Source organism: Dermochelys coriacea, chromosome 1 (assembly GCF_009764565.3).
Source record: "Dermochelys coriacea isolate rDerCor1 chromosome 1, rDerCor1.pri.v4, whole genome shotgun sequence".
Lineage (NCBI taxonomy): Eukaryota > Metazoa > Chordata > Testudines > Dermochelyidae > Dermochelys > Dermochelys coriacea.
The window spans coordinates 53,468,230-53,481,675 of NC_050068.2; the positions used below are offsets into that span (position 1 = coordinate 53,468,230).

The 13,446-nt window shown below is 48.1% G+C and overlaps 1 protein-coding gene across 1 annotated transcript in view; it reads left to right on the forward strand.

Moving 5' to 3' along the window:
• The first annotated feature begins 1,820 nt into the window (after window positions 1–1,820).
• The window catches only part of FREM2 (FRAS1 related extracellular matrix 2), a 212,164-nt gene continuing 200,538 nt past the window's right edge, over window positions 1,821–13,446 (forward strand). Inside the window, exon 1 of the mRNA XM_038386548.2 lies at window positions 1,821–7,275. Coding sequence (XP_038242476.1) covers window positions 2,145–7,275 — 5,131 coding nt within the window. The 5' untranslated portion in view covers window positions 1,821–2,144. The remainder of the gene's footprint in view (window positions 7,276–13,446) is intronic.

A 13,446-nucleotide genomic window follows, 5' to 3' on the forward strand; every position in this document is an offset into this window, starting at 1 on the left:
CCCTTTTATAAAGGGTCATCTCTAATGCAAGATTTCTTTATGTGAGGGATATTCTTGAATGTGGGAGACATTTGTGCCAGTTCTTCATCTTTCATTAAAGACAAGGAAGCAGAAATTTAAAAGAAAATGTAAATGTAGTGTACACTGATTTGCATAATGTTGCAATTAACAAAATAGAACCTTATTAGTTGTCTGTCTCTTTCTACTTAGGTTCTTATAATAGTCCCTACGTGTTTCCATCCCTATAAGAAAATGTTGCAGGGTTGAAGTATAGTAATTATAGCAGTCACAGAGATGCTTTTAATAATAGCTGTATTCATATTATGCTAAAATAAATATGGATTTTCTGGTCACAGAGTGACCCATCTAGGACTGTAAAGGTGTCACATCCGTGATATCCATCATACCAAATTGCTAAAATAATTCCAGCTATGTACACATCACTAATACAAATAAGTTGTTTTCATTAAGTATTCCAGGGCTGTTGCCACCTTGTCTTCCACATTCAATGCTCCATCTAGAAAACAATAGGTCACTTTATTATGATCCCCTTAGCATAGACATTAACTAATTTCAAATAAAATCTGTTTTCTAAGACTTATTTCCCTGCATTCTTTTTGTTTTGAATTGCCTATAAGTCTATCCCAGGGCTATTTTTACAGAATGCATTTCCATTTTCATAAGAGAGAGAAGTTGAGATGACAAACTTGATGACTGAAAGACCATGTGCCCTTAATAAAAATCCAAAGGGAAATTAATTTCTTTGCAGGTTTCTACTCCTTGTAGTTTCTATTTATTTTTTAAACCCAAACTTACAAACCCAAGGGGCAGAAAGAGCTTTAAACTTTTATTCTTCCACTGCTCAAACCACTCACCTCTAAAGAGTGAAACTGGATATAACTTAAGGTGTTTTACCCTACAGATATTTATCAGTTTTCTTTCTGGTGCAAAGAAATGTGATGCTGACAAGCAGATTTCTAACACAGTTTGCACTCTAATTATTGCAACAAAAACAGAGTCATATATCTCTCAAATGACAGCTCTGCACTGTGCCTGCTTTCTCAGCGCCTTGGGGCACTTTTTTCCTTAACCTCCTCCGGTTTTCCAGCTTCACCGTCCTCCCTCCCTCCCTCCCTCTCCATTAATTTGTCTTTCTTGCCAATTATAGACAACTGGTCTCCCTCTCTTAGCCATGAAAAGAAAAGAAAGTGGCCCCCCCATTCTTGGATTTATTAACTCATAGTTCCCCTGAGCAATTCCTAGGATTATTTCCTCTGCTCTAGGTGGTATTTTGTAAAAGCTGCAATAGGCTGGAATAGTTTCATTCATTGGAAGTGGGGAATGACGCCTTGTTAAGGATGAATTTGAAGGCAGTAAGAAAAGGAGGACTTGTGGCACCTTAGAGACTAACAAATGTATTTGAGCATAAGCTTTCGTGAGCTACAGCTCACTTCATCGGATGCATTCAGTGGAAAACACAGTGGGGAGATTTATATCCATAGAGAACATGAAACAGTGGGTGTTACCATACACCCCTCTCTCCGGGCGGTGCTGGAGGATTTAGGTAGAAGGGAGATTCCTCTCCTTGCTGGAGAGTGCTCGGCCGGGGCGAGACTTCTCCTTTGCAGAGAGGGATGCTCGGGGGGTGGGGGGGGGGGGCAGCGTGTGTTAGCTCCCTAGGATCTGGCTGCCGGCCTTTCCCAGAGATTTTCCACCCTCCCTGCGCTTGCAGGACTCTGTTTCCCCTGCTGCCAATGGCACGGGGAAAGCCGCCTGCCAGCTCCCGTTTGTTGCCAACTCTCCAAGTGGGGGAGGAGGGGACGGGGACGGGACTCCGCCGCTCTTCCCGCGGCTACCCGCCAAACAACCTGTTGCAAGGAGGGGGTTCTGTCCTCTCGCCACTTGGATGATTGGCAACCCTTGCTGGCCAATCCCCGCCGCCGACAGCACTCCCGTGCGTGCTTATTGGACAGCGTGGGGTGAGAAGGGCGGGAGCAGGGAGGGGGCGTCGCAGCGGGCTAGGGGGCGAGTTTATAACGCCGCCTGCTCGCCGGGGCTGCGGAGCGCGGTGCGGCAGCTCGGGCCCGGGGGCTGGGCTGGGCTGAGACGGGACTCGCTCGGCTTGTGCTCGGCAGGCGCGGACCATGCAGGGCAGCCCCGCCGCACGGACTCTGCTGCCCGCGCTGCTGCTGCTGCTGGTGGCAGGCAGGGGCGGCGGCGGGGTCCGGGCGCAGCAGCCGCCCCCGCCCGGCAGCCCCGCGTTCTCCTACCCCTCGGCGCTGGGACCCCCGGAAGACGCCTCCATCGTGCTGGCCAACCGCGGGCTGCGCGTCCCCTTCGGCCGCTCCGTCTGGCTGGACCCGCTGAGCGACCTGGTGCTGCAGGTGCAGCCGGGGGACCGCTGCCACCTGCGCGTCTTGGACGACGACCCCCTGTGGCTGCGCCCGGGCCGCCTGACCCCGCCGCGCTTCCCTTGCGACTTCGGCCCCGGGGAGGTGACCTACTGGCACCTGGGCTCCCGCAGCCCGTCCCGGGACCGGGTCCGCCTGCAGCTGCGCTACGACTCGCCCAGCCGCGCCGTGGTGCTGCCGCTGGCGCTGGAGGTGGAGGTGCTCTTCGCCCAGCTGGAGATCGTCACCCGCAACCTGCCGCTCACCGTGGAGAGCCTGCTGGGCACCAGCAACGCGCTGGACGGCCGCAGCCTGGACTTCGCCTTCCAGCCGGGCAGCCAGCGCTGCCGGGTGGGCGCCCTGCCGGGGCTGGGCGGGCTGCCCCGCTACGGGGAGCTCCTCGGCCCGCCGGCCGCCCCCTGGCGTGCCGCGGCGGCCGGCGCCCCGTCGCCCTCGCTCTGGTGGGAGTGCGAGGAGTTCCTGCGCCTGGGGCTGCGCTACCGGCACGCGGCGGCCGGCCGCTCCCCGAACCGCGACGCGCTGCCCCTGGTGGTGGAGCTGCGGGCGGCGGCGGGCGCCGGCGCGCTGCTGAAGCGGGAGCATTTCCAGGTGCTGGTGCGGATCCGGGCGGGCGCCGAGAACACGCCGCCCCGGCCCAGCTTCGTGGCCATGCTGATGGTGGAGGTGGACCAGTTCGTGCTCACCGCCCTCACCCCGGACATGCTGGCGGCCGAGGACGCCGAGTCCGCCGCCGACCTGCTGCTCTTCAACGTCACCTCCCCCTTCGGGCCGGGCCAGGGCCACGTGGTCAGCACCGACGACCGCAGCCTGCCCATCGCCTCCTTCAGCCAGCGGGACTTGCGGGAGCTGCGGGTCGCCTACCAGCCGCCGGCGGAGGACTCGGCCCGGGAGCGGCTCTTCGAGCTGGAGCTGGAGGTGCTGGACCCCGAGGGCGCTGCCTCCGAGCCCTTCGCCTTCGTGATCGTGGTGAAGCCCATGAACACGCTGGCGCCCGTGGTGACCCGCAACACAGGCCTGGTGCTCTACGAGGGGCAGTCGCGGCCGCTCTCCGGCCCGGGCCCCAGCCCCAGCCTGCTCATCAGCGATGAGGACGACCTGGAGCAGGTGCGGGTCAGTGTGCTGGCGGGCCTGCGGCACGGGCACCTGGCCCTGCTGGGGGAGTCCCAGGCCCGCAAGGACTTCACGGTGGCCGAGCTGGCCGCCGGCCGCATCATCTACCAGCACGACGGCAGCGAGTCCCCGCTCAGCGACAACCTGGTGCTGCGGCTGGAGGATGGCGGCGCCCGGCACCGTGTCGAGTTCCTCTTCCCCATCACCCTGGTGCCAACCGATGACCAGCCGCCTCTGCTCAACGCCAACACGGGGCTGTCCTTGGCTGAGGGCGACATGGCCCCCATCCCCGCCCGTGCCCTCAGCGCCACCGACATCGACTCGGACGACGCTACGCTGTGCTTTGTGCTGGAGTCCGGGCCCGCTGCAGGGCAGCTGCTGCTCCGTCAGGCCCAGCCACCCCTGGGCTGGGAGGGTGAGAACAGGGGCTCCCCCTGGAGGAGGGTGCTGGGCTTGCCTGGGGGCCCCCCAGTGTACGAGAGGCTGGTGAGTGAGTGGCTGCAGCAGGACATTGTGGAAGGGCGGCTCTTCTACCGGCATCTCGGGCACCCCGGCCCTAGGGTGGTGCTGGACCAGTTTGTCTTTAGGGTCCAGGATGACAACGACCCACCCAACCGCTCCGGACCCCAGAGCTTTGTGATCCGGGTGCACCCAGTGGACCGCCTGGCCCCAGTGCTTCATGGTGGCAGCAGCCTGCATCTGGTGGTGGCTGAGCAACAGGTAACCCCACTGCGGAGGAAGCACCTGCGCTACACAGATCAGGACTCTGGGGACCGGGAGATCCACTACACCGTCACCCAGCCCCCCACTGACACAGACTCCAACCACCCCGGGGGGGCCAGGGGCACCCGCCTGGGATCCCTGGTGCTGACTGATGACCACTCAGTGGAGGTGATGCATTTCACCCAGGCCCAGATCAACCACCACAAGATCTCCTACCGGCCCCCACAGCAGGAGCTGGGGGTGGCTCCCCGCCTGGCTCAGTTCCAGTACCAGGTGGAGGATGCAGCTGGTAATGCTGCCCAAGGCACCTTCACCATCTACCTGCAGCCCATAGACAATCAGCCCCCTGAGATCACCAACAGCGGCTTTACTGTGCATGAGGGGGGAAGGCATGTGCTGGGCCTGGCTGAGCTGGATGCTAGTGACACCGACACCGAGCCCACTCACCTCGAGTTCACCCTGACCCAGGCTCCCCAGCATGGACAATTGCAGCTCTCTGGGCATAGCCTAGCCATGGGAGCAGCCTTTGGTTTAGAGGATATTAAACATGGCAGGGTGGTCTATGTGCACAGTGGTGCTGAGTCTCACAATGATGCCTGCAGTCTGGATGTGACCGATGGGGTCCATGTGGTGCCCATCACGTTGAAGGTGACTGTGCACCCTGTGGATGATGAGGTGCCCACCTTACGGCTGCCCCCAGGGACACTTGGCTCCTACTTGGATGTGCTGGAGAATGGTGCGGCTGAGATCACCACTAACGTCATCCAGGGCACGGATGAGGATACCGATGATCTGATGCTGACTTTCATTGTGGAGGACCCTCCTCAACATGGGGACATCCTGGTCCAGGGGGTGCCTGCAGAAAGGTTTTCCCAGAGAGACGTGCTGGATGGGGCTGTGGTATATGCTCACACGAGGGGTGAAATAGGGCTGCTGCCCAAAGAAGATACTTTTAACCTCACTCTGTCTGACATGTCTGAAGAGTGGAGCATTGGGGGCAATGTTGTTCAGGGAGTTTCAGTGCTGGTGACCATCCTTCCTGTTGACAGTCAAGCCCCTGAGGTTTTTGTGGGGGAACACTTAATGGTAGTGGAGGGTGACAAAAGGGTCATTACACATGCCCACTTAAGGGCTGAAGATGTGGATACACCTAGTGACGATATTCTGTGCACCATAGTTGCTCAGCCCACCTCTGGTTATGTAGAGAACATCTCTCCAGCCCTAGGATCTGAAAAGTCCAGAGCAGGTACAGCTATAAGTGCCTTTACTTTGAAAGACCTCAGGCAAGGGCACATTTTTTACGTTCAAAGCATCCATAATGGTGTGGAGCCTGTTGAAGACAGGTTCACTTTCCGCTGCTCTGATGGCATTAACTTTTCCGAAAGGCATTTCTTCCCCATTGTCATTATCCCAACCAATGACGAAGAGCCTGAAATCTTTATGCGAGAGTTTGTAGTGATGGAAGGCATGAGCCTGGTTATTGATACTCCCATCCTCAATGCAGCAGATGGGGACATCCCTGCTGATGAACTGACCTTCACTATCACTAAGTTTCCCAAGCATGGCCACATTGTGAATCAGCTGATCAATGGGACTGTCTTAGTGGAGAGCTTCACCCTGGATCAGATAACTGAGAGCTCCAGCATTATCTATGAACATGATGACTCTGAAACAAAGGAAGACAGCTTTGAGGTGAAACTCACAGATGGTAAACATGCTGTAGAGAAAACTGTGCTCATCATGGTTATTCCTGTGGATGATGAGACACCCAGAATGACCGTCAATGATGGGCTGGAAATTGAAATAGGGGAGACTAAAATCATCCACAACAGGATACTGAAGGCTACTGATCTAGATTCTGAAGACAAAAACTTGACTTACGTTATAAGGTATGGGCCAGGACAAGGCCTCTTACAAAGAATAAAACTTTCAGGTGGGGTTGAGAATATCACTCTTGGAATGAACTTTACCCAAGATGAAGTGGACAGAAATTTAATTCAGTACATGCATTTTGGCCAAGAAGGTATTCGGGATCTTATCAAATTTGATGTTACAGATGGGATAAATCCTCTCATTGACCGATATTTTTATGTGACCATAGGTAGCATTGATATTGTCTTCCCAGACGTGGTCAGCAAAGGGGTGTCCTTGAAGGAAGGGGGGAAAGTTACACTTACCACTGATTTACTGAGCACCAGTGACTTGAATAGCCCGGATGAGAACTTGGTTTTCAGTATTACCCGGGCACCTGTTCGTGGCCATCTCGAATGCACGGATCAGTTTGGGATGCCTATCACCACCTTCACTCAGCTCCAGTTAGCAGGCAATAAAATCTACTATATTCACACCTCAGAAGATGAGGTGAAAATGGACAGCTTTGAGTTTGAAGTGACTGATGGTTATAACCCAGTATTTCGCACTTTCCGAATTTCCATTAGTGATGTGGATAATAAAAAGCCCGTAGTCACAATCCATAACCTGGTGGTGAGCGAAAGTGAAAATAAACTGATAACCCCCTTTGAACTGACAGTGGAAGACAGAGACACTCCTGATATGTTGCTTAAATTTATTATCACCCAAATGCCAGTTCATGGTCAGCTCATGTTCAATAACACCAAGCCAGTTGCATCCTTTACCAAACAAGATCTGAATGAAAATCTTATAAGCTACAAACATTATGGCACAGAGTCAGCTGAAGACAGCTTCTCTTTCACTGTTACAGATGGGACCCATACTGATTTCTATGTCTTCCCTGACACTGTGTTTGAAACAAAGAAACCCCAAACAATGAACATTCGGATAATGGCCGTGGACAATAGTGTACCCCAAATTGCAGTAAATAAGGGTGCCCCTTCTCTCCGTGTTTTGACCACTGGCCACTTGGGTTTTATGATTACCAACAAAGTGTTCAAAGTGGAAGACAGGGACAGCTTGCACGTGACCCTCAAGATCAGGATCACAGAGGCTCCTCGCCATGGCTTCCTGATCCACCTGGGAAAAGGCAACCATAGTATCACTCAGTTCACACAAGGTATTTCTGTGTCTGGTACTCTTAGAGCACTGGAAACATGCATGCAGGAATGAAGCATACTTAATTCATAGTTTAATAGTTAAATCAATTAATAGTTGATGCGAGAAAGAGCCTGTTCACATCATTAAGGGCCTGATTCTTGGTTTTTTTGTTTTTTTGTTTTTTTTTTTTAATGTATATTTGTGGTAGTGTCCCGGTTCCAACAGAGAACGGCTACCAGTTTTGCTTGGTACTATACAAAGAGAATGAGAGAGACCGAGTGGGTGAGGTAATATCCCACAATATTAGAGAGGCAAGGTAGGTGAGGAAATATCTCTTCTTGGCCCAACTTCTGTTAGTGAAAGAGACAGGCTTTCAAGCTACATGGCTGAAGAGCTCAGTGTAGCTCAAAAGCTTGTCTCTTTTACTAACAGACTTTGGCTCAGTAAAAGATATTGCCTCATCTACCTTGTCTCTCTAATACTGTGGGGCCAGCCTGGCTACAGTAACACTGCAGACAAAAACAGAATAAGACCGTGCTTGTCCTGAAGATTTTACAATTTAAATAAATCTGTATCCTGTGTTCGTGTTGAGTATCGATTACTCAAGGTCTTAGTCTAGCTACTCAACATGAGTACAGATTACAGGATTGGTCCATAAAACATTAGAAACTCATAACTCTTTTCCCTCCCCCCCCCCCAAAGTTTTCCTTAGAAAATAATAGCTGACTGCTCCATTAGTAACTATCCTAGTCTATTTAAGGCACTAGTCATGTACTGCCTGGGCGCACTTTACATAGTTTAAAATTATCTCTAGGCCCAGGGAGCAAATATCTCACTACTACCTTATTGCCTTAATTGCACAAACTTTAAATCACTCCGTCTCTGTGGTAAAATAAGAGGTAATGTAAATATTTTAAATTATGTTAATGCTGCTTAGTTTAGTAAACTGTACTAGGTGGCATAGTTAGGATAGAACATATGTGGTTTCCATGCACTGAAATAAAGCCTTAAAACAAGGCTGTGGAATAATCACCTTCAGTCAAAAAGGGTGTATTATTTATCCACTGGGGAGCTTTCAATATTATGTTAATAGCTGGCTGAGTAAAAGTGAAATGGTGCTTCGTAGAGCCTCAGGTATAGTGAGTTTGTTTGCTTGAGTTGCAAATCCAACAAACAGACTCCACAAACCTTACATATTTTGACTGAATGCCAAAGGTATCCCAAGAGCTGCAGTGATAACTTACCCATGTGACTAAAATGGGGCAAACTCTTTTTTTTTTTTAAAGTTATTTATTTATTTATTTTAAAGGAGCCCTAAATCATTGCAATATGGCAGGAAATTCAAGCTGCCTAAACTGTGGGAACCAACACAGCTGATGTATAAAGAAACATTCCCAATGAGGTTGTGTTAGGACTTTTTGAAGTGGTGAGTATCAGGGAGAAGTACAGAGGAGTAGGGAGTATGCACTCCTGAGTGGAAATATTCCTTTTTAAGGGCCTTGTCTTACAATTGAAATAGACTGGGTCATGTGTATTCCTAGGAGCAAACCACAGTACAGCATTCCAGATAAGCAAGGAGGTTCATTTGTGAGAATACTGACAGCTTGTTACTGCCTGCCACTTGGTCTGCCCACCTACCTTGTTTAACAGATATACAGCCCTCTGGCTGCTACATCCTGCATAGCAGAAGGATGGAGCGTGTTAGAGGAAGAGAGAGGATGTGTAAGAGGCTAAGCAGTGAAATTCTGCATGCTGTACTCAGTAGGGTGTACAACGCTGGTGCCGTATAAATGATGAATTACCTAATCCTAATGCAGACATTGGCAGCTATTGGGGGAGTGCAGGACTTATTACCCTCCACACTTCCCTGCAACACAACGATACTACGATGTGTCTGCACCTGGGCTTTTCTGCCAAAAATGTTCCACTGTTGCTTCAACTGCTGTCTCTAATAGCAGTGCTGAAGCTACTAGTGCTAACGTAGTTAAGGCTTCAATCAGGCACCAGTGTTTTTAAGTGCACTGTGTGTGTCTCTCTTCAGAGCAGGCTTATACAGTATATTTATTAAAATGCCAGTGGCCTCCAGCACCTTGTCTGCAGTAGTCTACCACTGGTGGTAGGGGAAAAAAAAAAAAAAAAAAAAGCCTAGCACAGACTAGGTCATGTAGGCATGTAGAGCAGTCATAGGACAGAGAAGCATGTACTTCCAGAGGAGGGAGGCAAACCTGGCAGGTGCCTTCAAGTGAAGAAGGAAAACATGGGAGCAAGAGGTATGGGTTGGGGAAGGTAGCAGTTTTGGGAAGAAGCAGTCTCACAGAAGGGCATTGGAGGAAACTCTAGGCATTGTGAAAGGCATGAGAGAAACTCCTGGTTAGGGGCAGCAGTCTTGCAAAATTGGAAGGCCCTAGTCAAGGGCAAGTGTAGCCTCTCAAGTGAAGAAGGATGACATCAGCCCTGCTCAGAAGAGGGAAAGGGAAAAAGGCCCCCCTTATAGGAAGCTGCAGGAGTATTAGTAAGGCAAACCTGGAGGTGGAAGATGTGGATGAAAGATCATTGATGCTGCCTTTTGCCCCAGATGCCCTCTTCACCATTTCTCCTACTGGGTGTGTGGAGAGGCTTATCAGTGCTGGGGAGCTTCAGCTTCTTGGCTAGACTTAAAAAGTTTAAGTTTCAGCAGGTAGTGAGAGAAGCTTACTCAGTCCTGTAGAGTGGGGGCCTGGACAGAATTCTGGGCCCAATTTGCTGATGCCCTGCACCTTGTGTAGCCATGACACCGGCACGAAGTGTATAAAACATTACCAGATCCAGAATGGGTAGCCTTTTACACCTGTTCACTCCCATGCAGCACTGGTATAAATGATTACACAACATGCAAGGCAACAGCCTTTCTTTCTTCCTGTTGGACCTCTCCCATCTTAGGGGCCCACTGTGAGTACAGTTCTCCCCTCCCCCTTTTTTTTAGACCATCGAGTCAGTTTTGACAGTGGGAGTTTCCTGTTACTGACTCCCTGAGTCTCCTACTGCCATCTATTTCTTTTTTTTATCTTTTCCCTTTTTAAGAGCCCCGTCCTGCAACATACAGAGACCCTCCTGTGAGGAGCTGAATGCCCTCAACATTCATGAATGTCTCTGGTTGCTGATAAAGCTCAGCCTCTTGCAGGAGGTATGCAGCAGTTTGAAGGCTCTGGTCCTAACCCCTCTTCCTTACCCCCGCCCCAAAAAAGGCCGTTTTATTGCTTAGAACTTTAGTTACAGAATGGTGAACCAAGCATGGGGGAAGACACTTCTGCCCACGTCGTTTTCTCATTCCTAAGATGGTGCCTCCATAACTGTATTAATGAACAGACTGATCTCATAGAAAGAGAGAACTCCTCTGATTTGAGATCCACTGTGCTTTAGCAGCAACTGCCCTAGTGGGGAAAAATGTTAGCCACACAGTAACTTTTTGTTTACTATTTGGGAAGGCTACTTTTTTCCGTAGCTGCTAATATTTTACCGAATGCTGGAAAGAAAATTACCCAAATATTTCAGATAAATCACAGACTCCAACTGAAAACTCCAGAGTAGTAATTGGACACATCGCGCACACTATAGGAGTTTGCATTGACAGTTGATGATCCGGTTCAGGTTTTCTCCCTGTGCTGTGTCTTCCTTTGCTCAGGTACAGAATATGGGTTGGTTTGGGTTACTAAAGGATGTTAGATATTTTTGTTAGATTTACATTAGGTAGCATCTTGCTCATGTGAGTAGTCAGTGGACTTCATTGGGGTACAGTGGGGTCCTGGTCCATATCTGGGGCCCCTAGGCACTAAAATAATACAAATAATAATTAGACACATGGGTAAACTTCAAGTTAGTAGAGTTGAGCACCAAGTTAACAAGTTCCAAGATTTTGCAAGCATACAGGATTGCTTCTTGCTCTCGCTTCCTCCATACGCATAAAAATATTAATGTAGAAGAAGAAAAAAGGATAGCAAGATAGAAGGATCAAATGTTCCCAAAACAAGCCCAACTACTACACAACGTTTGAAAAGGTATAATAAAACTATTTTCTATTACTCAAGTTGATTCAACTTCAAAGCATTACTGTCTGTTGCTTGCTTTGTTTATTTATTTTCTCCGTTTACTTTTACATAACTTGCCTTAGGCTTTCAAGGATTTTAAAGGTGGAGAATGTATGAAAACAAAAATCCCTCCCCAGCCACTAATTTCAAACTCTCTCTCAGCTCTACTGCGGACAGAAATATTTACTAAGAAAATTGCTTATGCATAATCGCACAGCACTCGTCTTTGCAAGTTAGGGCTGGAATTTGTTCATAGAAGATAGTCATTAAGATTAGATAATTGACTATGAACAGGGGAACTCTATTAACAAACTGCCAAGTCTTTTCCATTAAGGAAAATAAAATGTATGTAGCTTTTAATTAGCTACTGTTTTCAAGTGTTCTGAACATGCATAATGCTATATAAGTGCTAAGTGTTATTTTAGGGCCTACTCAATCCAGTTTGGTTAGCTTTGATTATTAGAGGCAAGAGCATGACCTGTAGCTCTATGGGTGTGCCAAGAAGTGAAAGCAAAAGAAGGCCATCTGACAACTGTGTACAAAAATAGGGCACAATCCTCTGGGGCACATGATATCCCAAAGGGGCCAGTGACGAGGGCTGATCCGTTGCCTGATCTTTAACTCTAATACACCTGCCAACAGATCTGGTACTGTGCATGGGATTAATGAATGTGCTGCAATCAGAATTTTTCATCAAAATTCCTCTCTAAACCCCCTTTGGGGTGGTGTTGCTCCACACCTTTCCTTGTTCGGGCAAGTACTTTAGAAGGCATTCTCTCTCTCTCTAAAAAAAAATAAAAATAAAAGTACATTATTGGGGGGGAAAAAACTCATGACAATCAAATGAGTTTGGCTTAATTTTAACTGGGAAATCAATCTTGTATGGCTAAAAGATTTGCCCTTGCCAAAGAGAAAGCTATAGGATTGCAGATTAGGCCACAATTCCAGAAACTGTTCAGCAAGAGTTTACTACTTGCAACTAAGGAAGTGCTAATGTAACCAAATGAGCTATGGAAGGATAATGTAAGTTAGCTCAAATAATTCCAATATGCATTTACCAAACAGAAAGAAAGACATCCATGTAGGATGCTTTATCTAAATATAATTTTTAGATAGATGTTATCGTTTTAGGAGCTGATCCTGCAGACCTTTACGTGGGTGCTTGGCTTTATGCATGTTATTTCCATTGACTTTAATAGGACTACCTGTGTGTGTAAAGTAAGCACTTGTGTAAGTGTTTGTTTGCCGGATCAGAGTTTTAATTTTTTGCCACATTGACATGAGGATATTCACTTGCAACCTCTTTATTCCTCTAGGAGTTTTTTGTTGGACCTCAGGAGGTCCCTTCCAACTCTGATATTCTATGATAAAAGAAAGTAAAAAAAAAATGTACTAAAGATAATTATTTAACATAAAAGATACATGTCTGGTTTGTGAACTATTATGCAGAGGGCCACACAATGTCTAACAAAAATGCTTTTGACATGTTTTTACCAACTAATACACGTCCTGACTTGTGGGGAGAATCTGTACGATTCTTGAGTTCCACTTAAATGCTATTACTTTCTAAAGTTTTGTCTAAAATTGTTCATGATATGATGCCCTGTATGATTGGGAGAAACAAAAGATTTCTCTTTCAAAGTAAGTGACAAGGACAAGTTTGTATTTACTAAAAAATTAATGTCACCCCATAAAAAAACTAGAAAACCCATATTAACATAACTGTTTTGCCTTTTGCTTTTTTTTTCTCTATTTATTTTGCTGCAACTGATGCTCCAATATCTATTAAACTAAATAAGTTGAGTTCTCTCTTACTTAATTTAACTGAATTTGTCTAGGTTTTTCAGTGCATCACTAGTGTTTGAGCACCTCTGTTTATGATGGCTCAGTTATAAAGATTGTAAGCCATATTCTGTAGAGTAGATGGTCTGTAGGAAGGATGGTCTAGTTACAAGGGCACTGTACTGGGATTCAAAGAACTTAGTTGGTTTCACTTCAGTTTGGTGTATAAGTAAGGGCAGAATTTGGCTGCATGGGTCTGGTTTGACATCAAACACATTGCATACAGGCATGTTCGAATTCAGTGCAATAATTAAAATGAAAAAAGCAAGTTCTACCACAAATAA